Source organism: Hypanus sabinus, chromosome 9 (genome assembly GCF_030144855.1).
Source record: "Hypanus sabinus isolate sHypSab1 chromosome 9, sHypSab1.hap1, whole genome shotgun sequence".
NCBI lineage: Eukaryota > Metazoa > Chordata > Chondrichthyes > Myliobatiformes > Dasyatidae > Hypanus > Hypanus sabinus.
This window is the reverse complement of record NC_082714.1, coordinates 95,593,445-95,616,360: the sequence shown is the minus strand read 5'-3', so window position 1 is coordinate 95,616,360 and position 22,916 is coordinate 95,593,445. Positions and strand designations below refer to the sequence as shown.

Here is a 22,916-nt window from a genome sequence, read left to right as displayed (position 1 = left end):
GATAACAGGTACCGGGAACCTTGGTTTTTCAAGAGATATTGAGACCCTGGTCAAGAAAAAGAAGGTGTAAACTGCTGTGGGCAAGTAGGAACAAATGAGGTGCTTCAGAATGCAAAAAGAACACTTAAAGAAATCAAAAGGGCTAAAAGATGGCATGAGGTTGCCCTAGTAAACAAGGTGAAGGAGAATCCTAAAGGATTCAATAGATATTTTAAGAGCAAAAGGATTTGCAAGGGACAAACTTGGTCCTCTAGCAGATCAGAATGGTTTTTTTGCATCTGTATTTACTCTTGGAGCCAAGGCAGTATCGGCTTCATGGACCCTGTACAGATTACAGAGGAGAAGGTGTTTGCTGTCTTGTTGCAAATTAGGGTGGATACATCCCCAGGGCCTGGCAAAGTGTTCCCTCGGACTTTGGGGGAGGCAAATACAGAAATTGTAGGGGCGATAGATATATATGTATATCGATGGACAGGGACTGATTAGAAATATTCAGCATGGCTTCATGCGTGGTAAGTCATGTTCAACTAAGTTTGTAGAATTTTTCGAGGGAGCTACCAGGAAAATTTGTGAAGGCATTTGACGAGGTCCGGCATGATCTTGGTCAGAAGGTTCAGTCGCTCGGCATTCAAGATGAGGTCGTGAATTAGATTAAACATTGGCTTTGTGGGAGAGGCCAGAGGGTGACAGCAGTTGGTTGCCTCTCTGACTGAAGTCCTGAGACTAGTGGAGGGCCGCAGGGATCACGTGTGTGCCCGTTATTGCTTGTCATTAATATCAGAGGTCTGGATGCTAATGTGACTAACCGGAACAGCAGATTTGTGGATGATACCCAGATCAGGGGTACAGTGGACAGCGAGGAAGACTATCAGAGCTTGCAGCCAGATCTGAACCAGTGGAAATGGGCTGAAAATGGCAGGCGGAATTTAATGAAGCCAAGTGCGAGGTGTTTCACGACGGAAAGACCATCTAGGGTAGGTCTTACACCGTGAGCATCAGGCCATTGAGGAGTATGGTAGAAAAAAGGGATATGGGAATACCAGTACATATTTCACTGAAATTGGCGTCACATGCAGACAGGGTCGTAAGGAAAACTTTTGTCACATTGGCCTCCATAAATCAAAGTACTGAGTACAGAAGATGGGACATTAAGTTGAAGTTGTATAAGATGATGGTGAAGCCCAATTTGGAATATCAAGTGCAATTCTGGTCAGTTCCCATAGATAGATATAAATAAGGTTGAAAGAGTACAGAGAACATTTACAGGAATGTGGCCAGGACTGCAGGACCTGAGTTATAAAGAAAGATTGAATAGGTTAGGACTTTATTTCTTGGGGACAATTGATAGAGATATGCAAAATTATGGGGGGTGTAGATAGGGTAAATGAAAGCAGACTTTTTCCACTAAGGTTGGGTGGAACCACAACTAGAGGTCAGGTATGCTTGGAGGCACATGATAAATTAGGACAAGGGTTAGATATGAAAGGTGAAAAGTCTAAAGGGAACATGATGGGAAACTTCTTCACTTGGAGGATCACCAGAGTGTGGAATATGCTGTCAGTGCACGTAGTATATGGGAGCTCAGTTTCAACATTTAAGAGAAGTTTGGATAGGTGCATGAATAAAGTAGGGGTATAGAGGGTTATGGTCCCGGTGGAGATCGCTGGGCGTAGGAAGTTTAAATAGTTTGGACTAGATGGGCCAAAGGGCCTGTTTCAGTGCTGTACATTTCTCTGACTCTTCCTTCCGTTGGTGATACCATTTGAAGATCAACCATTGATTTACCCCAGCAAACTGAAGCAAATCCTCCCTTAGTGGCCCCATCTTTTTTCACTATTCTCCCCTAGAGACACTTCCAAGAAGCACTCGTCTCAGGCAGCCACTCCTAAGCAATGACCATTTCCAATCAGAAAGTCTACTGATATATCCTTAACAGTCAGCAGCGGACCCAAATCCCACCAATGCAGAACACCACTAGTCATCGGCATCCAACCAGAAAAGGCCCCCTTTATTCCCACTCCTTGCCCCCTGCCAGTCAGCCAATCTTCTATCCATGCTAATATCTTTCCTGCAATATTATGGGTTCTTATCTTATTAAGCAGCCTCATGTGTGGCACCTTGTCAAAAGGCTTCTGAAAATCCAAGTAAACAATATCCACTGACTCTCCTTTGCCTGTCCTGTCTTAAATTTCATCATAATCCAACGGATTTGCTAAGAAATAATTCTCCTTAAGGAAGTCATGCTAATTTTGTCCTGTTTTACCACGTGCCTCCAAGTACCCCGAAACCTCATCCTTCATAGTGGATTCTAAAATCTTGCCAACCACTGAAGCTAGATAGTAATTTCCTATATTTTGCCTCCCTCCCATCTTAAATGAGTGCAGGGACTTTAGCAATTAGTGATATTATTGGCCCCAGGATGAATTTGTAACTCCTACTCCGCCTCTGGCCAGGACATTTCCCGGCCTGTCTCAGGTTGGCCGCAGTGCTAGAGCCTCGCTGTCCCACTCCAAGCGATCACTCTTCCCACCCCAATGCAGGACGCCACCTGAAGCCAGCTGTTGAGTAGCGTGGAGCCTATGGTACATTGAGTGTCACCCGGTTGTCTAGTGTTGTCTCCTCTGCACGGGGAGTGGGACACCAGTGACCCTGCGGAAGGAGGTGCTTGGCCTTTGCCAAGCGACAGAAGTATCCCGGGTTGTATCCCCCGGGACAGGGTGAAGCGCCTGTGTGTTGACGCTGTAATGTTTGACAACGATCTTCATTCACTGTCCACTAAGTAAAGTGGAACAAACAAGTTGCAAATATCTTCTCCCTCCGACATGGCGCCAGGCTACTAATTCATCCGTCTCGCTCCCACATTACGTAGTCAACTACAGCACCAAAAGCTTGTTTCACCAGCGGCACACCCTGTCTCTACCACCACCCCTGGCAGTGCACTCCATGTATCCAACCCTCTATATGTAAAAAGAAAAACATACCTCTGACATTCCCCTTATTCTTCCCTCCACTCACCTTAACCTCTGGTTCTGGTATTGCCACCCCTGGGAAAAGGCGCTGGCTGACTAGTCTGTCTATGCCTCTCATATGGAACGATCTGTCAGAGGAAGTGTTTGTGGCAGGTACAATAACAACATTTAAAAGACACTTGGATGGCTGCACGGGAGGAAAGGATTTGAGGGACGTGGGGCAAATGCGAGCATACGGGACTAACTCGCATGGACACCTTGGTCGTGATAAACAAGTTGGCTCTGAGTTACCCGTGAGTAGCAAAAGGAAGCCCTTCTTCCCAGAACAGAAATGTGAGGCATAATTTTAAGGTGATTGTAGAAAAGTATATTGTGGTAGATTTTTTTACCCAGAGTGGTAGGTGTGTGCAACGTGCTGCCAGGAGTGGTGATAGAAGCAGGTGCATTACTGACGTTTGAGAAACTCAGACAGGTGTATGGATGACAGAAACGTGGAGGGCTAACCACAAGAGTTAGATTGTTCTTGGAGTAGATTAGAAGGCTGGCACAACATCGCGGGCCGAAGGGCTTGTATTCTGTCTTAATGTTCTGTGTTCTTCAAAGGGGGTCTATAAGGGAGGAAAATTTTAGACTGATCTTAGCGTAGGTTAAGGAATCGGGATAACATTGAGGGACGAAGGGCCTCTACCGTGCCAGACTGAAGGGCGAGTTGCAGGGCAGGTGAGGGTGTGGGGTGGGGTTAAAGGAGAGTTGGAGGTGTATGATAATAAGAATGCGCCAATTTGGAGCCTTTATGGGCTGAATGGTCTCTCCCTTGTGGTAATACGAGTGTGAGTCAGGCGTAAACCTTCACGCAGTCTTTAAGCTACAGCGTCATTAGTCTTTCACGCCAGCCCCAGGCGGTGAAGATTCCGGAGTTGAGCTAAAAAGGATCCCGTTGTGTGACTGCCCTTACCCACCAAACCCGTGCTTATCACACGTAACCGTGACCAAACTGAATCCCGAGATATCCTCCTGCTCCTAAGGTCACTGAGTTATACAAATCACTGTTTTGTTGGCCTTAGACAGCAAACGGGTGTCGAAGATGAACCCCCAACTCCTCAGATTAATGGGTGGAAAGTCAAGGCCATCGGACAAAGGGAAGACATTAGTTACCTCCCCCAACCCACCGTTCACAGGGGAACAGGGGGCTAGCATTCATCCCCTGAGCCTTTCTCACCACAATGCAACTGTAACCTATCTGGGAGAAGCGATGTCGACGTTTCTCCCTATAGATGCTGCCTAGCCTGCTGTGTTCAACCAGCATTTTGTGTGTGCTGTTGTTTGAATTTCCTGAATCTGCAGCTTTCCTTGTGTAACCTATCTGTACGTTAACCCTCCGCCGACCGGCTTTGAAATACGTCCACTCATCTGCCGAGTTCTGGCAGTCCCGACTGACATGATCCACGGTTGTTTGAGGTTTGGGTTAGAGTCCGGATCCTCGCCACTCCCCCAACTCCTGCTTGTCCGGGTCTGCGGTAGTTCTCTCCCCTTGCTCCGGACTCTACGCTCTCCCCACTGCCGACGAAACCGCTGCGGTCAAGTCGAACCGAAACGCCGCGCAAAAGGCAGGATAAACTCTCCACTGAACCCCTCGTGAACCAGCGTCGGTCGGACCCGTTATGCCTAGAGACAGCGGGGTTGTTAAATCTCGGGGTACTGCAGAGGTAAATCTCGGGGGAGTATGTCACCTATACCACCAATCCCGTTCCCGTCCCCGCAGTTCACGTCGCCAATGACGTCGCAGCCCACACACTGGACAGACTGGAAGAGACGTTTCCCATCCTCCAACTTTCGGTCGATGAGGTAAGTGTGCCACCAGACTCCCCCGGGGGTTCTGCAACCTCGCGAGGTGGGGGGCGGGGTGGCGGACCAACCTAATCCTGGGTGTGTCGGGTGGGGTTCCCTGTCCCAGCAGCCGTCCAGGAGACAGCCGGGATTCACTCCCAGTGGTCGAGCGCCTCCCGCCGCCCGCAACCCCTTCGGTCCACTCATCCGAAGCCGCTTGTCCACACTCAGTCGCCATTAAAACTTAGCAGGAACATGGAGGGTTGGAAAGCTTTTAAAAACCTACAGACAGAAACCATAAGAATCATAAGCAGGAAACAGATGAAATAGGAAAGCAAGCCAGCAGACAACATCAAAGTTTACAGCAGAAGCATTTTAAATATTTAAAAAATAAAAGAGATGAGAGTGGATATAGGACCGCCAGAAAATGAGACAGGAGAAATAATAACGGGGGACAAGGAGATTAGTATTTTACATCAGTCTTCATGTGGAAGACACTAGCAGTTTGCCAGATGTTGAAGGGTGTGAGGATGAGAACTGAGTGCAATTACTATTACAAGGGAGAAGGTGCTTAAAAAAAAAGTAGGGGCACATTAGTCACTCGGATCAGATGAACTGCAAGTTGAGGTTCTGAAAGTGGTAGCGTTAGAGATTGTGGAAGCATTAGTAATCATCTTGCAAAAATCATTAGACTGGCATGATGCCAGAGAACTGGAAAATTGCAAATGTCACTCCACTGTTTAAGAAAGGAGGAAGGCAGCAGAAAGGAAATTATAGACCAGTTAGCCTGACCTCAGTGGTTGGGAAGATGTTGGTGTCAATTGCTAAGGATGAGGTTATGGAGTACCTGGTGGCACAGGACAAGATAGGACAAAGTCAACATGGTTTCTTTAAGGAAACAGGTAGGCTGTAGATGGACTCAGATAGATTAAGAAAACGGGCAAGAAAGTGCCAAATCAAATACAATGTTGGACAATGCATGGTCATGCACTTTGATAGAAGAGATAAACGTGCAAATTATTTTCTAAACAGGGAGAAAATCCAAATATCTGAGATGCAAAGGAACTTGGCAGAACACCCTAAAGGTTAACTTGCAGGTAGAATCAGTGGTGAGGAAGACAAACACAATGTCCAGGGGTCTGGAGCACAAGAGCAGGGATGTGATGCTGAGGTTTTATAAGGCTTTGGTGAGGCCTCACCTTGAGTATTGTGAACAGTTTTGTGCTCCTCATCTAAGAAAAGATGTGCTGGCATTGGAGAGGGTTCAGAGCAGGTTCACAAGGATGATTCTGGAAATGAAAGAGGAACATTTGATAGCTCTGGGTCTGTGCTGGCTGGAATTTAGAAGGATGAGAGGCATCTCATTGAAACCTTTTGAATGTTGAAAGGCCTAGATAGAGTCAATGTGGAAAGGATATTTCCTGTGGTGGGGGAGTCTAGGACAAGAGGGCACAGCCTCAGAATAGAGGAGCATTCATTTAAAACGGAGATACAGAGAAGTTTCTTTTGCCAGAGGGTGGTGAATTTGTGGAATTTGTTACCACAAGCAGATGTGGAGGCCAGGCTGTTGGGTGTATTTAAGGCAGAGCTTGACAGGTTCTTGATTAGACATGACGTCAATGGTTGCAGGGAGAAGGATGGGGAGTAGTCTGAGCAGGGGGGAAAGATTCATCCATGATTGAATAGCGGAACAGACTCAATGACCTAAATCTGCTCCTGTGTCTTATGGCCTTATTCCACTGGGGACGCCCTAATTCTAAACTTCATCAAATCTCATGTCCTTCACACATCGCACACCCCACCAATCCTACATCCCTCCAGCACCTCAGCCCTTTCCATCTCTGTAACCAGGTCCAGCCATACACCCCTCCCATATTTAACCTTTCAGCCCCTACACCCTTCACTGTCTCTGTAGCCCCCCTCCAGCCCCCACACCCTCCCTGTTGCCATAACACCTTTCCATTGAAAAGATTGACCTACATCCTCCAACTTCCTTCACCACCAGGTGATCTCACACCTCGGAGAATCCATCACCCACAGCCTGGAGGATGCACAGGAATGGGTCACCCTTGGGCGGAAAGGCCTAATGAAGAGGACGACGGCTGCCATGGAAAGGGTACAAGAGTCTGTGTCTGGACAGGCCACTGCATTCCTCAACACAAGCCTGGGACAGGCACTGGAAGCTGGGGGGGTCCAAGTCCTGGTCAGGCTGGATCGAGCAGTGGACCACTACCTTCCCAACAATGAGGAAGATGGCAGTAAGTGATGGCTGTCAATGGCAGCAGTGTCCCATCACTAGACACCAGGGTCCAACTGTGGGTTTTCACCCCAGGGAGACAAGGCCAGTATTGGGTTTATTATGGCCTTCATTAAATGAGGTCAAAGTTCATAGATCCCTCAAAGTTACTGCACAAGTTGACGGGGTTGTTAAGAAAACATATGGTGTGTTGGTCTGCATTAGTAAAATAATTGAGTTCAAGAGCTGCAAGGTAAATTTGCAGCTCTATAAAACTGGTGAGACTCCACTTAGAATTTTGCTTTCAGTTCTGGAGACCTCATTAAAGGAAGGATGTGGAAGCTTTAGAGCAGATGCAGAGGAGATTTACCAGGATGCTACCTGGATTAGACAGCATGTGTTATGAGGATTGGTTGGAGTGAAGGTTTGGAGCATGTTAAGTTCACTCTTTGGAGTGAAGAAGAATGAGAGGCGAATTGATAGAGGTATATTAGACTATGAGCGATATAGTTAGAATGGGAAGCCAGCACCTTTTCTCCAGGATGTCAATAGCCACTACATCTATTTAAGCTGAGTGGCAGGAAGTTTAGGGGAGATTTCAGAAGTAGTTTTTTCACATAGATAGTGGTGGGTCATTGGAATGCATTGCCAGAGGCTGATACATTAAGAACATTAAGAGATTTTTAGGGATGCACGTGGATGATAGAAAAAAAATAGGGTTTTAGGCTGTGTGCAAAGGAAGGTTTAGATTGAACTTAGAGTACGATTATATTGGAAGAGATGATATTGTGGGCCGAAGGGCCTATACTGTGTTGTTCTATGAGACAGTGAAAAACTTTGTCATGTATGTCGTGCTTACAGAAGCGAGTGTACTTGTAAGGAAAAAGTGCTGGAGAAGCTGAAAGGTCTGAAAGTGGTTAACTTTCCTGCATCCCAAGGTTCTGAAAGAGGTAGCTGAAGGGATTGTGGAGTTGTGGTACTGGAATAGTTCCATAGGACCGGAAAATCACTTATATCACCCCACTCTTTAAGAAGAGAAGGAGGCAGGCAAAACACAAGAAATTACAGGTCAATTAGTCTGACTTTAGTCATTGGCAAGATGTTGGTGTTTATTACTAAGGATGAAGTTTCAGGATACTTGGAGGCACATGATAGAATAGGCTTAAGTTAAAATCTTGCCTGAAAAAATTGAAATTCTTTGAGCAAATAATCATCAGGACTGACAAAGGAGAGTTGGTGAATATTGTATACTTGGATTTTCAGAAGGTCTTTGACAAAATGCCACACATAAAGCTGCGCAGGAAAGATACTAGCATGGATAGAAGATTGGCTGCCTGGCAAGAGGCAAAGAGTGGGAATAAAGGGGGCCCTCTGTAATTGTCTGCCAGTGGTGTTCTGCAAGGGTCAGCATTGGGACCACTTCTCTTCACATTATATGTCAATGATTTGCATGACAAAGTTTATAGTTTTGTGGACAAGTTTGCAGATGATACAAAGATAGGGTGTGTTGAGGAAGCAGAGAGTCTGCAGAAGGACAGACAGGTTGAGTAAATGGGCAAGAAAAGTGGCAGATGGAATATAATGTATGCTCATACACTTTGATAGAGGAATAAAGGCATAGATTATTTTGTAAATAGGAAGAAAAATCAGAAATTGAGGTGCATAGGGATTTGGAAGTCCTGCAGGGTTCCCTAAATGTTAAGTTGAGTTTGCATTTATTTTGAGAAGGCTAGAATATGAAAGTAAGGAATTTGAATTGGGATTCGTTTATTATTTTCACATGTACTGAGATACAGTGAAAAGCCTCTCTTGCATACTATCTTGCAGATTAATTCATTGCAACAGTGCATTGGGATAGTACAAGATGAAGCAGTAACAATGCAGAACAAAATGTAACAGCTATGGAGAAAATGTAGTGCAGGAAGATAATAAAGCACATAATCACAACAGAGTATATAGTAGGGTCAAGTGTCTATCTAATCATTCCAGGAAACCATTCAATAGACATGACAGTGTCCTTGAGCCTGGTGGAACGTGTTTTCAGTCTTTCGTATCTGATGAGAGAGGGGAGAAGAGAGAATGTCCGGGTGGGTGGGGGCTTTGATTATGCTGGTCACTTTACCAGGCAGCAAGAATTGTAGACAGAGCCCATGGAGGGAGGCTGGTTTCTGTGATGTGTCTACAACTCCTTGCTGTTTTTTTTGCAGTCACATGCAGAGTAGTTGCTATACCAGGCCATGATGCATCCAGTTAGGATTCTTTCTGTGGTGCATTGATTAAAAGATTGACAGGGACATGCCAAATGTCTTTAACGTCCTAAGGAAGTAGATGCATTGGTGAGCTTTCATAGCCGTTATGTCTACATGGTTGGACCAGGATAGACTATTGATGATGATCACCCCAGGGAACTTGAATGTCTCAACCCTCTCAACCTCAACACCATTGATGTAGACATGGGCATGTGGACAAACCCCCACCCACACTTCCTGAAGTCAATGACCAGCTCTTGTTTTGACTTCAGGGGAAAGGTTGTTGTCATGACACCACCTCACTTGGCTCTCTATCTCCTTCGAATACTGACTCTTTGTTGTCTGGAATAAAGCCCTCTATGGTGATATCATCTGCAAACATGTAGATGGAGTTGAAGCAGAATCTGGTTATGCCATCATGTGTACAGGGAGTAAAGTAGGGGTCTCCTGACACAGCCTTGTGTTTAGAATTGTGATGAAGGTGTTACTGCCTATCCTTACAGATTATGATCTATTTGTCAGGAGGTCAAGGAGCCAGTTGCAAAACGAGGTGTTGATTCCTAGATTCTGCCTCATCATGGCAGAAGAGGAGACCATGGACAGACATGTCAGAACGGGAATGGGGATAGGAATTAAGATGTTTGGCCATAGGAAAGTTTACAAGGCAGTTGAGAGAAAGACAGTGCAAAACAAGACCTTAGTGTAAGGAAAGCCACTGTGGTCATTTTCATGTGGCGTCAGAGGTGGTCCATAGTGTTTCACTGCTGAGGTAGGGTGAGGGTTGTGTCAGTGTAGAGGCAGAGCTGAAGGGAAGACTTCAGGGAGGTCACAGAGGTAGAGAGGAAAGGGGTGAGGTTTCCATAATCTGGTTCCACTCAGCTAGAGGAACGACACCCAGTGGTGGGGCGATAAGTGTGGGAGGTGGCCAGGGGGCAGCACAGGAAAAGAAACTAGAGAGTGGTGTAACATCAGGAAGGGGTTATAGAGACAAGGAGAGGTTAGGGGATGGAGCAGAGTTACAGCAATGGGGAGATGTAGGGGACATTGAGGTTTACAGAAATGGGGAGGGCTGTAGGGGCTGGAGAAGTTTACAGAAATGGGGAAGGGTGTAGGGACCAGAGGGGTTTGCATAGATGGTGAGGGTTGGTTGATGTGTTTGAGAAGGCTGATGGAGGGAATTTGGATAAAAGAGACTGTTGTACTCTGCTGCCATGACTCTCCATTCCTTCGTCCCTGGAGGATGTTGTCTGTAAGTAGTTTTTACTTTCTCCCCATAACTTAGCTCTGTGGTTTCCTCCCACAGCCCAAAGATGTACTGCTTTTTAGCTTAATTGGTCATTGTAAATTGTCCAGTGATTAGTCTAGTGTAAAATTGGAAGGTTGCTGGGCAGTGCAGTTCGATGGACAGGAAAGCCCTATTCTGTGCTTTATCTCAATAAATAACAAATAAATGTTACCAGCACCTGTAAGTGAGGTTCTGCTGCGCATCAGATCCTGGCCAAAGCCTGGTGCCAGGAACCAGGCGCCACTCGGCACAGAGCCAGCAGTGCCAGCAGATTCCTTGTACATTCTACATCTTGGGTCTTGAGCAGCATGGATTCGGTCAGTCCTTCCCACGTGATGTTGTGAGTCCAGCGTCAGAGGGGTAAGTTGTGGAGGGTAGGCTGTCCCCGACACTACCTCATTCTGGCACTAGGTACGGGTGGAGCCCATGCTGCGGTATGCCAACTCCCTCCCTCCCTTTCTCTCCCTCCTACAGGTGAAAACGGCTCAGCCGGCGACGGACAGGCGGAAGAGAAGACAGGTCTGGTCCCCCAGGCACGAAGGCTGTTACTGAAGTTTGGGCTCCGCTGGCAGCGCAGGGCATTGGTTTATACAGAGACCCTATGGCAGGGGACTTTGACCAGAGCTCTGCTCATCTCCGAGGGCCTGGACAGGGTAGGTGTGACAGCTGCCCATCCCTAACTGTCCTGCACCATACCATCTCTCTCCCATACCCTCTTACAAAAAACCTGAACCCTTCAATGCCTATAAACTCCATAACTCTACAAAGAGACACCACCGTCTCCCTCCCCATGATTTCACTTCACAACCCCACATACCTGCAATTCCTAAACATCTCTTCTCAATACTAACAAGACACCCCAAACTCCCCCACTTAATTTCCATGTCCACTCACCTTCCCATACATATATACCACTACAGAACACAACTTTGCTCTAATGACACCCCACACTACAGACCTCACACCAACCCACCCTACTCCCAACTTACATTCTACATATCTCTCCACTCTGCCCCAACCCACACATTTGACATTTGCCCCTCTCTTCTCTCCTCTCCCCTCCCTTCTCTTCTCTTCCCTCCCCTCTTTCTCCCCTCACCCCTCCTCCCTCCCCTCATCCCTCCTCCCTTCCCTCACCCCTCCTCCCTCCCCCCACCCCTCCTCTGTCATTGTCCTTTCCCTTCTCGAGTGTTTCCCATTTGGACTCAGGAATGTCCAATCCATACTCAGCACAGATGTATCTGTGCACAATTCCTGCAGCTTGTTTGTACCATTCAGTGTATGCTGTCCCTGCCTGTACCTTGCACCCTGCACCGTGTGCTGGATGGTTTCAGCAGATGGACTCCTCCTAGTATTGTTAGTAGTTTCTGGGTATTGTTGTCAACAGCTGCCAGTTCATTCCGTCTGTTGTGGCTGGGTCTCTGATGACTGGTAGAGTAAATGTGGTGATGGCTCTGATCTTGTTCTTCACATTCAGCTGCGTTTTGCTTTCTGGTAGTTGATCCAGGCTGTGCTTAGTTTGGTTTGCCTTGTCTTGGAGTCTCACATGACTGCTTTGTCCACCAGTATTGGTGCTTGGAGACTCTGATTCCATTACCAATCGCCCTCTGAGCAGGGCTCGGGAATTTACACATGTTCCTTCAGCTTGGTGGCTGTGATGCCTGACAGGAGCTTCCATGTTGTTGACAGGCAGATTAAAGGCCAGTAGCTTGATAGTGTTGCTTCTTTGTGAGGATCCTTATTTTTGAGTACTGTCCTTCCTTGAGTTAGCCAGCCTGCTTCAAGCATCTGGTTAATTTGAGCTGCCGGCAGTGTATGTAATGCTGTCAGTTTCTTCACCCAGTAGGTGCAGATCATTTCAGGCCCTGGTGACGACCAGTTCCTCATACTTGCTACCTGTTGCTGTGACGGTGACTGGTTCTTCCTCTGGGAGGTTGTAGAGGTTTGCTTGTAGGTCTTCTGGCCACTGGGTGCTGGTGTTATGGGATGCCTTTCTCCTGTATACTCTTCCGGTACTCCTCAGTTACTATTCAAGTACTGGCATGTTGTTACTCTGAAAGCTGTGAGAATACTTTTCCTGTTTCTTTGGAGAAGAGTGCTATTATTCACTTGGCCTCTGCATCCTTGGTGTACCTTTGTAGCCCGAACTGTTAACCATTACTTGGCAGTTTTCAGGGCTTTGGCTATGGACATACCTCTGTACTTCCTCAGTAGCTGAGATGAGTCATTGCGCAGCTCAGTTAGTCTGCTGACCTCTGCCGTTGTGGTTTTCATCTTGGCTTCCCATCATCGTCTGTGGGGAAGGGGGTTTTGACAGTATTCATTTTGTAGTTCAGCATTTCTAGAACAGCTGCTGCTGATGCATACGTCAGGTTACTGGTCTCAGTTAAGTTGGAAGTTGCAGTTTTGAGTAGTGCTTCATGGGCTGCTTCTAGCATGCTGTCTGATGGAATTTTATCACCATGTCTGGGGAGCTTAGTTTGTTGATTGACAGTCATCAGTTTAGCCATGATCTTCTCACGGACTGTAGCAGTCAGCATTGATGTGCCCCAAGATGAGGTTTGAATGTGCATTTCCCATGTACGAGACAATGTTATTACCTTTGCGCCATCTCTGAGTTGTGGAGGTGAGGTTTGAACTCATGTTTCCTCATTGACTCGGTTCTGTGGTGACGTTGCTGTGGTGCATCGTGATTGTGCGTCCAATTCAAGATGTGATAGCAATCCTCTGTCGACAGTGTTTGCTCACTCACTGGGTAACCAGCAGTTTTCATTAATGTGGATGATGGTCTTCGTCATTGCCAGAGGCACACATGTGCTTGGTGTATCCTCTCTCATGTCAGTTGCTGTTAAGGTAGCATTCCATTAATACCATGTTGTCCTGTCTCATCCATTAATGGTTTATTTCGGTAGCCAATTTCTCACCAGATTGTCCTGGTTCCGCAACCACTGGCATGGATCTTGTTTATCTGGGCGACATCTGAGCTGGTATGACTCTTCCTGGTCTTCTCACTCTGATCCAGAGGATTTATGGGCAGATGTAACATGAGCCCATGGGTCCAGCCAAAGGCCCCTACTGGACCACCACCAGCGGGACTCAAACGCCGAACCTCCACACCACAACAGGTGGTGTAGCCCGGACAGATATACATATGTGTACCACATACCTCACTCTGCCTCTCTCCCTTGCAATCTGATTCTCTGCACCTCCCTCTCCCCACCCTCCCTCACTCTCTGTGCCTTCCTCCAGGCTGTTGTTAACAGCATCGGAAAGCCATGGCTGCTGCTACTGCAATATCCTATTACCAATGGACCGTAACCAAACTGCACACCAGTCCTGTGCACGGGAACCAGATGCTGTCGACAAAAACATAGAGCCAGACACTGAGGGCTCACCAGTCTGCTGCATTGATCAGAGAGTAACACAGAATACAAGCAGAACATTCAGCCCATTATAATCAAACTAGCCACTGGCACCACTGTTATCAATGCTGGTATAAACACTATTAACCCGTATATACCTGGGGGATTCAGGGGCTTGTATGAACACTTTTAGTAACTCTGCTTACACCATCCCCTGGGTGAAAGGAGGTCCCCCTCACATCCCCTCTAAATCACCTTTCCACTCCCCACTCTAAACCTGCACCACCAATCAGTTCTCCCCCTTTCCTGCCATCTCGCCTCTTCTCATGTAGGATGACAGCCTAAAACTGTGAGAATTTCTCCCCAGCCCGATCAGTGGGGGTGCTGGAGAGGAGATGGGGAATGGAGGTGAGGAGCAGGAGGAGAAGGAGGAGGAGGAGGGGATGGGGGAGATAGAAAGGGCAGAGTGAAGGGTTGGGGTGTGGTAGTGATGGGATTGAAGAGGTGAAGGAGGAGATGGAGTGGAGAGGGAAGGGGTGAGAGAGGGGGAATGGAGTGAGAGGAGGTAGAAGGATCAGAGAGTGAGGGAGGGTGATGGGGAGTTGGAGAGGTAGAGGGGCAGAGGTCAGGGAGGAGGATGGGGCAGTGGAAACAACACGGGGAGTTAGAGGAGGAGGGGATATGGGACAGGGAGAGGAAAGAGTGAGGGGATGGGGAAGCTGGAGGGGTAAGGCATGGAGGGAGGTGCAGGGTAAGAGATGGAGGAAAATGGAGGAGCTGGGATATGGGGAGAGGTGGAAATGGAGTGGATGGCACGAGGAGATACAGCGTGTGAATCTGAGAGTGCAAAGTGGGGAGGGGAGGAAGTGTGGATTCAATGCCTTCCCCACACCCCGAGCTAACTCTCCCCATTCCCTCACCTCCCCCAGCTGAGCAGATCCCAGCCGCTGCCTCTCTGGCTCCTGGTATCCGGAATCAGCCGCCTGTCCCGGCTCCAGCTCCAGCTACAGGCACGTCTGTCCCGCACCGGCCGGAGCCTGATGCAAATTGGCCACAGCTGCCTGCTGCTCGCCCAGCAGCTGCTCTGGGGCCCTGAGCTCGCCATGCTGGTGATGATGCTGTTCCTCAACATACTTGTCAACCTGGTAAGAAACTAACTTCCCCACCCCACTTCCACAGTCCGTAACTCCTTGTGAGACCCGTCCCAACCATTATCAGTATAACTCCTCCCCGTCTCTATAAACTTCTCCCTTCCTTACACCCTTCCCTGCCTCCCTCGCCACCTCTGTAACCTCCACCGGCCTCTGAACCCCTCCCCCAATCTGTGAACCCCTACAACCCTACAACCCTCTCTGTCTCTGTAACCGTACCTGTCCAGAGATGCCTGGTTATCTCAGATCCTCTGGCTCCAAACTTCAGCTTTCTGAACTGTTTCCTCCCCCCCCCCCCCGAAGTTCCCTTCCCCTTCTGTGTGTGTGTGTGTGTGAGAGAGAGAGAGAGAGAGAGAGAGAGAGAGAGAGAGAGAGAGAGAGAGAGAGAGAGAGAGAGAGAGAGTGTCTTGGGAGAGTGTGTTTGACAGAGAGACAGACAGAGTCTTTTGGAGAGTTTGGGTGTCTCACACACACACACACACCACAGAGTGTGGGGGAATGTGTGTCTGTGTGTATGAGACAGATATAGACACACAGACAAGTGTGTATGTGCGATGCCTCAAGAAGACAGTATCCATCATTAAGGACCCCCGTCACCCAAGACTTGCCCTCTTCTCATTACTACCATCAGGGAGGATGGTACTACTTCACTATTTTTGCTCTTTTTTCATTGCTTAATGTAATTTACTGGGTTTTTTACTGTAATTTATAATTTAAAAATTATTATGTTTTGCAATATACTGCTGTTGCTAGGCATCAAACTTCACGATATATGCCAGGGTTATTAAACCTGATTGTGATTCCAGTCTTTTGCCCATGGTAAAAATATCAAGCATGTTTCTAAGGTTAGATAAGAAAAGTTTAAAGGCAAACAAGAGGCAAGTTTTTCTTTAAACACAGAGAGAGTTAAGTGCCAAGGATGGATTGCCTGGGACAACAGGCAGTTTGGTAAGTTTAAGAGGCTTTTAGATAGAGAGATGAATATGAAGGGAGTGAGGGGGACATTTAGTGAAATTTGGAATCCTGAGAGGCTTATGAGCTGTATAGGAGGGAAGGGTTAGATTGATCAAGGAGTAAGCTTATATAGATTGACATGACATCATGCGCTAAGGGCCCATACTGTGCTGCAGTGTTCTGTGTGAGATTGACCAGGCTAAGTGGCCTGTCCAACGCTGTACTGTTCTGTGTTCTAAACCAAAGCTTTCCGCTGTATCTTGATACACGTGATGAGAAGACACCAGCTACCAATCACATCTACCTTACACCCCCCCTGCCAGATTACACCACAGGAACACACCCTTCGGGCACAATGTTGACTGGAACAATTAAATCAGTAAAGATATAGCCAATTAACCTGTTCTCTTGTGCCTATGTCCGTGTCCTTTCCATTTTCCACACATTTGTTTGCCTATCTAAACGTTTCTTAAAAGTCCCTAAAATATTTGCCTATACCATCATCCCAGACAGTGAATTTCAGGTACCCACCACTCTCTGTGTAAGGAAAAAGCACATCCCCCTTACATCTCCTTTGCAATTATCCCATCTCACCTCAAGTGCACACCCTCTGGTATTAGACATTTCAATCCTGGGGGGGGGGGGGGGGGGTGAGATATTCTCTGTCAACTCTATCTTTGCCTCTCTTAATCTTATAAACCTCTATCTGATCTCCCCTCAGCTTCCACCACTCCCGGAGTAAACAACCCAAGTTTGTTCAGCCTCTCATAATAGCACATGCTTCTGTTGCAGGCAGCATCCTGGTAAACCTCTTCTGCCCTCTCTGAAGTCCCAACATCTTTCCTTTAATGGGGCGACCAGAACTGTGTGCAATCTTCCAGATGTGGCCTAACCAGAGTTTTATAAAGCTGTAACATAACTACCTGACTTTTGAACTAAATTCTGTACATATAAAAGTGCACATAGAACAGTATAGAGGAACATTCGGCCCACGATATTCTGCCAAGCCAATTAAAGTATTGGTACCTAATTACATGAATCCCTTCTACGTTCTTGATGTCCCTCTATTTCCTGCACATCCACGGCCCTAAGAGCTTCTTGAACGCCTCTATCGTACTTGCCTCCAGTACCACTCTGGCAGCGCGTTGCATCCCCTTCTCACCTTGAATACACGCCCTCTAGTATTAGACATTCCTACCCTGGGAAAAAGATTCCGACTCTCTACGCTGTCTTTGCCTCTCATGATTTTATGAACCTCTATCAGGACTGCCCTCAGTCTCCGACACTCTGGAAAACCTGTCCAACTCTGTCCAACCCCACAAATACGGGAGATTGTGCAGATGCTGGAAAACTAGAGCGACACACACAATATGTTGGAGGAACTTAGCAGGTCAGGCAGCGCCTATGGAACAGACCAAGACCCTTCATCAGGACGGGAAAGGGAGGGCGAAAACGTCACAACAGAGATAAATGTTGGGGGGGGGGGGAAAGGAGGTTTGTTGAACCTCTCCTTACAGCTCATGCCCTTTAATCTAGACAGAATCCTGGTAGACCTCTTCTGCACTCTCTCCAAATCTCTCCTGTAATGATAAGTGGTCTCTTGCTTTCCTAAACTCAAGTCCGCCCACGCCCACCAGTCCGGAGATCGATCGCCCTGTTCACCTCACCCTGTGCCAAACTTCACCATCCTTCACGTTACACTGCCGAGGTTAAATCTGGACGCAGTATACTCCCGGAGGGAGAGAGTCATTCATCACATGGTTTGTAGCTGTAATAGGATTCTCAATGAAGAGCCCCAGGGGCATCACAGAGATATCGAGTAGGGAGGGCACGTGGACCCTCTCAGCCGGACAGGAGACAAAACAAGACTGATACCCTGCTGCACTGCTCCCGTCAACCAATGCCCCTCTCGTCTCTCCGGACGTGGAGCAGAGTAATTGAAACCCAGGCCTGGTCTCCTAGTTAATCACAACGTAGCTGATCTGATAATAACCTTGTTCACCAGGACCACTGTTCATCCAGAATCACGAAACACGCAGAATCACTGCTCTTCTCGGGAGACGGTTACAAATACCCTCACACCGAGAGTTAAGTTTTCTCTTGAATGGGAGACCCTTTATCTTTAAGCAGTGTCATGCCGATCGCGTGGGAACGGACCATCGTGTTGTATGTGTGGCAGAGAACGGCTTCAATTTCTCTGCAGCACACACACACACACACAGATACAGTGTGAGTCATAGACACATATGCACTCTGGGACACACCCTGACTCAACATAAACGCATACATATATACATTCTGAGACACACTCACATATATTGAGTTTATCGACTAGGCTTATACTCACTGGAATTTAGAAGATTGAGGGGGGATCTTATTGAAATGTATAAAATTCTAAAGGGATTGGACAGACTAGATGCAGGAAGATTGTTTCCGATATTGGGGAAGTCCAGAACGAGGGGTCACAGTTTAAGGATAAAGGGGAAGCTTTTTAGGACCGAGATGAGGAAAAACCTCTTCACACAGAGAGTCGTGAATCTGTGGAATTCTCTGCCACAGGAAACAGTTGAGGCCGGTTCATTGGCTATATTTAAGAGGAAGTTAGATATGGCCCTTGTGGCTAAAGGGATCGGGGGTATGGAGAGAAAGCAGGTACAGGGTTCTGAGTTGGATGATCAGCCATGATCATACTGAATGGCGGTGCAGGCTCAAGGACCGAATGGCCTACTCCTGCACCTATTTTCTATGTTTCTAGGTATAGACACAAATACACACACACACACACAACTGATAAGAGAAACAAGTCACAAAAGCAAGCCCTCTTCCTATCAATGAGCATAGGATCAGACAGAGAGGGGTTTCCCTGTGTGACTTGTTTCTCTATCTGGTGTGTCTGTCTGTCTGTCTGTCTCTGTATATCTCAGTTTGGCTGAGTGTGTGTGTCTGTGTGCGTGCTCGTGTCTCTGCGTCTGCGTGAGTGTCCCAGTGTCTGTATGTGTGGCTATATGTGTCTGAATGTGTCTATGTCTCTCTGTCTCTTTGTCTCAGACTGTGTGTCTCTGTGAGCACATATCTCTGGGCGTCAGTTTGTGTCTATCTGTGTCTCTGTGTGACACACGCACACACACAGACACACATCCCTCCACTGACTCTGCTTGTCTGTTTTTATTCTCTCTCACATACACAAACACACCCACAATGAGTGTGCCTCGCTCTTTATCTTCATCTATCCCTCTTATCTCTCTATCGCTCTCCCTCTTCTTCGCTACCTCTCTCAACCCCCTCTCTCTTGCTCTCTAATTCCCTTTCTCTCTGCACCCTCTCTCTTGCTCTCTAATTCCCTTTCTCTCTGCCCCCTCTCTCTTGCTCTCTAATTCCCTTTCTCTCTGCCCCCTCTCTCTTGCTCTCTAATTCCCTTTCTCTCTGCCCCCTCTCTCTTGCTCTCTAATTCCCTTTCTCTCTGCCCCCTCTCTCTTGCTCTCTAATTCCCTTTCTCTCTGCCCCCTCTCTCTTGCTCTCTAATTCCCTTTCTCTCTGCCCCCTCTCTCTTGCTCTCTAATTCCCTTTCTCTCTGCCCCCTCTCTCTTGCTCTCTAATTCCCTTTCTCTCTGCCCCCTCTCTCTTGCTCTCTAATTCCCTTTCTCTCTGCCCCCTCTCTCTTGCTCTCTAATTCCCTTTCTCTCTGCCCCCTCTCTCTTGCTCTCTAATTCCCTTTCTCTCTGGCCCCTCTCTCTTGCTCTCTAATTCCCTTTCTCTCTGCCCCCTCTCTCTTGCTCTCTAATTCCCTTTCTCTCTGCCCCCTCTCTCTTGCTCTCTACCTCTCTCTTTCAGTCCCGTTGTTTGCCATTATTATAATTCTCTGATTAACGCTCTTGGTAAAAGTTGGACCAGCGCATGGCAGTGCATGTTTGCTGGGGGGAGGGTGAAGGGGAGCGTGAGGCATCTGCCCCTACGTGATTTAATCTCCATCCCATCCCTCAGCAGGGAACGTGTTCTGTCTCTGCTGATCTAATCGGATTGTCAGCGCTGAGCCCCGGGGCCCCCGACGGCACGTGGCCCGGCAGGAGCTGCTCCTTCACACAGACACGTGTATCCCGGACGTGGGCAGCTCACTGCGACTGGCTGCCCTGACATTGTGCTGTGGGAGGGGCGGTACCGAGGAAGCGCCGCATTATGGATGGGGGGCGGGGGGGGGGTGTCCGAGACACTCCATACTGTGGGAGGGGCGGTGCTGAGAACTGTATGAGTCGAGCCCTGATGAGGGTGTTGCTCTGTGGCGGGCTGTAATGAGAGAGCGCCGTATTGTGGGAGGGCGGTGCTGAGGGACCGCTGCACTGTTTGTTAATGGGGAGTTTGTTTCTGTGATAATTAGCCCTGTTTCTCGCTTCTTCCCGCCTACATACCTACTCGTCTCCTCATCTTCACCCTCTTCCACCCTCCTCTCCCCCTTTCCGTTCCGTCTCCTCGTTCTCATCCCTCTTCTCCCCTACCTCTAACCCCTCCTCTCACCTTCTCCTTTTCCGCATCCTATCAACAACCCCATCCACCATCCCGTTCCACTTTCACCGTCTCCTCCCCACACTCATCTCTGCCCTTTCTTCACTCCCCCACTACGTCCTCCTGTACCACCTGCTTCTCCTCCCCTTTCCTCGTACCCCTCCCTCTCTTCTTCTCAACCCCCTCCCCGGCCCCCTCCCAGCTGCTGGAGCCAGAGGAGCAGGAGGAGGGCGAGGAGTCGGGGGAGGATTCGGCGGACGATCTGTATGATATGGGCCTGTGGACGGGGCGTGGGCAGAGCTCTCAGGGGCAAATGATTCTCCTCGACCAGGAGACCGTTCAACGGATGCTGGAACAGGCGAACCGGCGGCAGCACTCTCGCCACCAGGAGCAGCCGGAACGCGGCCTCAACCCCAGCCCCCGCCCCGAACTCCAGAGTCCCGACGAACGTAACATAAACGAACAACCGTTCGGCCCACGCCGGCCCTCTCTGGCCGAGCAGGTCCGGGGAGATCCTCGCAATTCCCGGGCGCCTTCTGTAGCTGACATCGCGCAGTGAGGCGGAGGGCCCCCATCTTATTTTGTCTGTATTCGCTGTTACTCTGAACCCGGTCTGGAACGACCTACTGCTAATGTGTTATGACCTCGCTGGCGTGTCCAGCCACGCACTGGGCCCCGGCACCACTGCAACGACCCTTCTAACGACGGCGGATTGTCACCCTGTGGGCTTGCCCGCACTGGACCGCAGTCAATGAGGCCGCTGGATATTCACCTATTGGTTTCCAATGGACTCAAGCCTAGTGGTCACTGGCCCAGTGGAACGTTACCTAGTGGTCTCTGTCCCTGTGAGGTGTCCAGTGTGCTACCACAAGTGGAGTTTCCAGTGTGGTTTCCCAGTGGACTGGCACCCAGTAGTTTTGCAGTGGCCATGCGCCCAGTACAGGGGTTCCAATGGTACTACGACCAGTGGGGGGGGTTCCATTATACCAGCACCCAGTAAGATTTGCAGAGCCCAGGGTTTACATCACGTGATCTATGTTCGTTCCAGTCTGATCAAATTATTATATTGATCATCGGGATTGTCCGACTGGGAATGAATCGTGGGTGGGGTAAAGGGGAGGGGTATGTGATCACTTTGACACTGTCGACCTCTGGCAGTGGTCTGCCACTGGGAGACTCGGTGAGACTGCGACTCGGTGAGAAGTGAATAGTTTACAGAAGTTCAGTACGTTAATAGGCAAGAGCGAAATTTGATTTTTTTTCCTCTTGGGAAAGAACCAATGAAATGGAGACTATGGAAATAGAGAGAGAGTGGAGATAACTACAGTGGTCGGGGGCTCCGTTTATCAATCACGGGGGTCTCGGGTGCGTCAGATCCTAGGGAGCACGGATGGTACGTTCTCCCGAATTTCTAAGAACTGGTATTTGGGGAAAATCAGACTCCAGGTGTGGAGAGCACAGCTACACCGGAGGTGAGGGAAGATTTGTGTTCTACTTGCCGCAGAGCAGTGAAGCTCGGGCGTTGGGAGTCAGGGCACGGAGCTGGTTAAGTCTCTGGTCAGGAAGGCAATCAAGGGTTTTGCGGAAAGGGACGGGGAAATAGGAGAGGAACGTGGGATCAGCCACGATCCTAATGTAGGGCGGGACAGGCTGGGGCCGAATGGCCTCCAGTTATAGAGCCATATCCAGAAGGTTCTTAACCAGACTGTCCGTCCTAGTAACCCGGAGACAGGAGAGCGCTCGGCCATACGGGGACTGCTCCATCAATAGCTTATCTGAACCTTCCCCCACCCCTCCTCGACCGAAACTTGTAGACGGCCCCAGTGGTAACAATCCCAGTATCATCTGTCTTAACAGCTCTCTCTGGATGATAGCTTCACAGTGCCCGATGACAATGCTCAGAATTGTGCCCGCCACCCCACCAGTCGACTGTCGACTCCTCTCCATAGACGCTGCTCGACTCGCTGAGTCCCTCCAACATCTCACCTGTGGCTGCAGCTTCCAGCTCCCTAAAACGACTACACTTCTTCGACATTTAAACAAAAACAAACAACAACGCCTACTGTTCATCCCCTCCATCGATGCTGCCTGACCCGCTGAGTTCCTCTAGCATTGCGCGTGTGTTGCTCGAGATTTCCAAGATCTGCAGAATCAGTTTCCAACTTTATTGCTAGTTCTATTAACGAAAGCTTTTTCACACACTACCAATTACACCGATTTGTAAAAAAAACACAGCGATTATAAATTATATTATGTAACCTATTAAAATAGTATTTACACATCCACACTTTTCCCCCCACTTGTCGGGAAGCCAATTTATTCGTATCTACTCTCCTGCGTCTCGTCGCGGAGCCGACGCGTCCGAGGTTAGGTAGGGGATCCAGAA

At 48.4% G+C, this 22,916-nt stretch overlaps 1 protein-coding gene across 1 annotated transcript; it reads left to right on the top strand.

Moving 5' to 3' along the window:
- Positions 1 to 4,729: 4,729 nt before the first annotated feature.
- LOC132399660 (uncharacterized) lies at positions 4,730 to 22,887 on the top strand. Its single transcript, XM_059980294.1, has 5 exons — positions 4,730 to 4,814; positions 6,802 to 7,054; positions 11,041 to 11,219; positions 14,858 to 15,073; positions 20,733 to 22,887. The coding sequence occupies exons 2-5, from the start codon at positions 6,883 to 6,885 to the stop codon at positions 21,087 to 21,089; spliced, it is 924 nt and encodes a 307-aa protein (XP_059836277.1). The 5' UTR covers positions 4,730 to 4,814; positions 6,802 to 6,882; the 3' UTR covers positions 21,090 to 22,887.
- Positions 22,888 to 22,916: the final 29 nt, after the last annotated feature.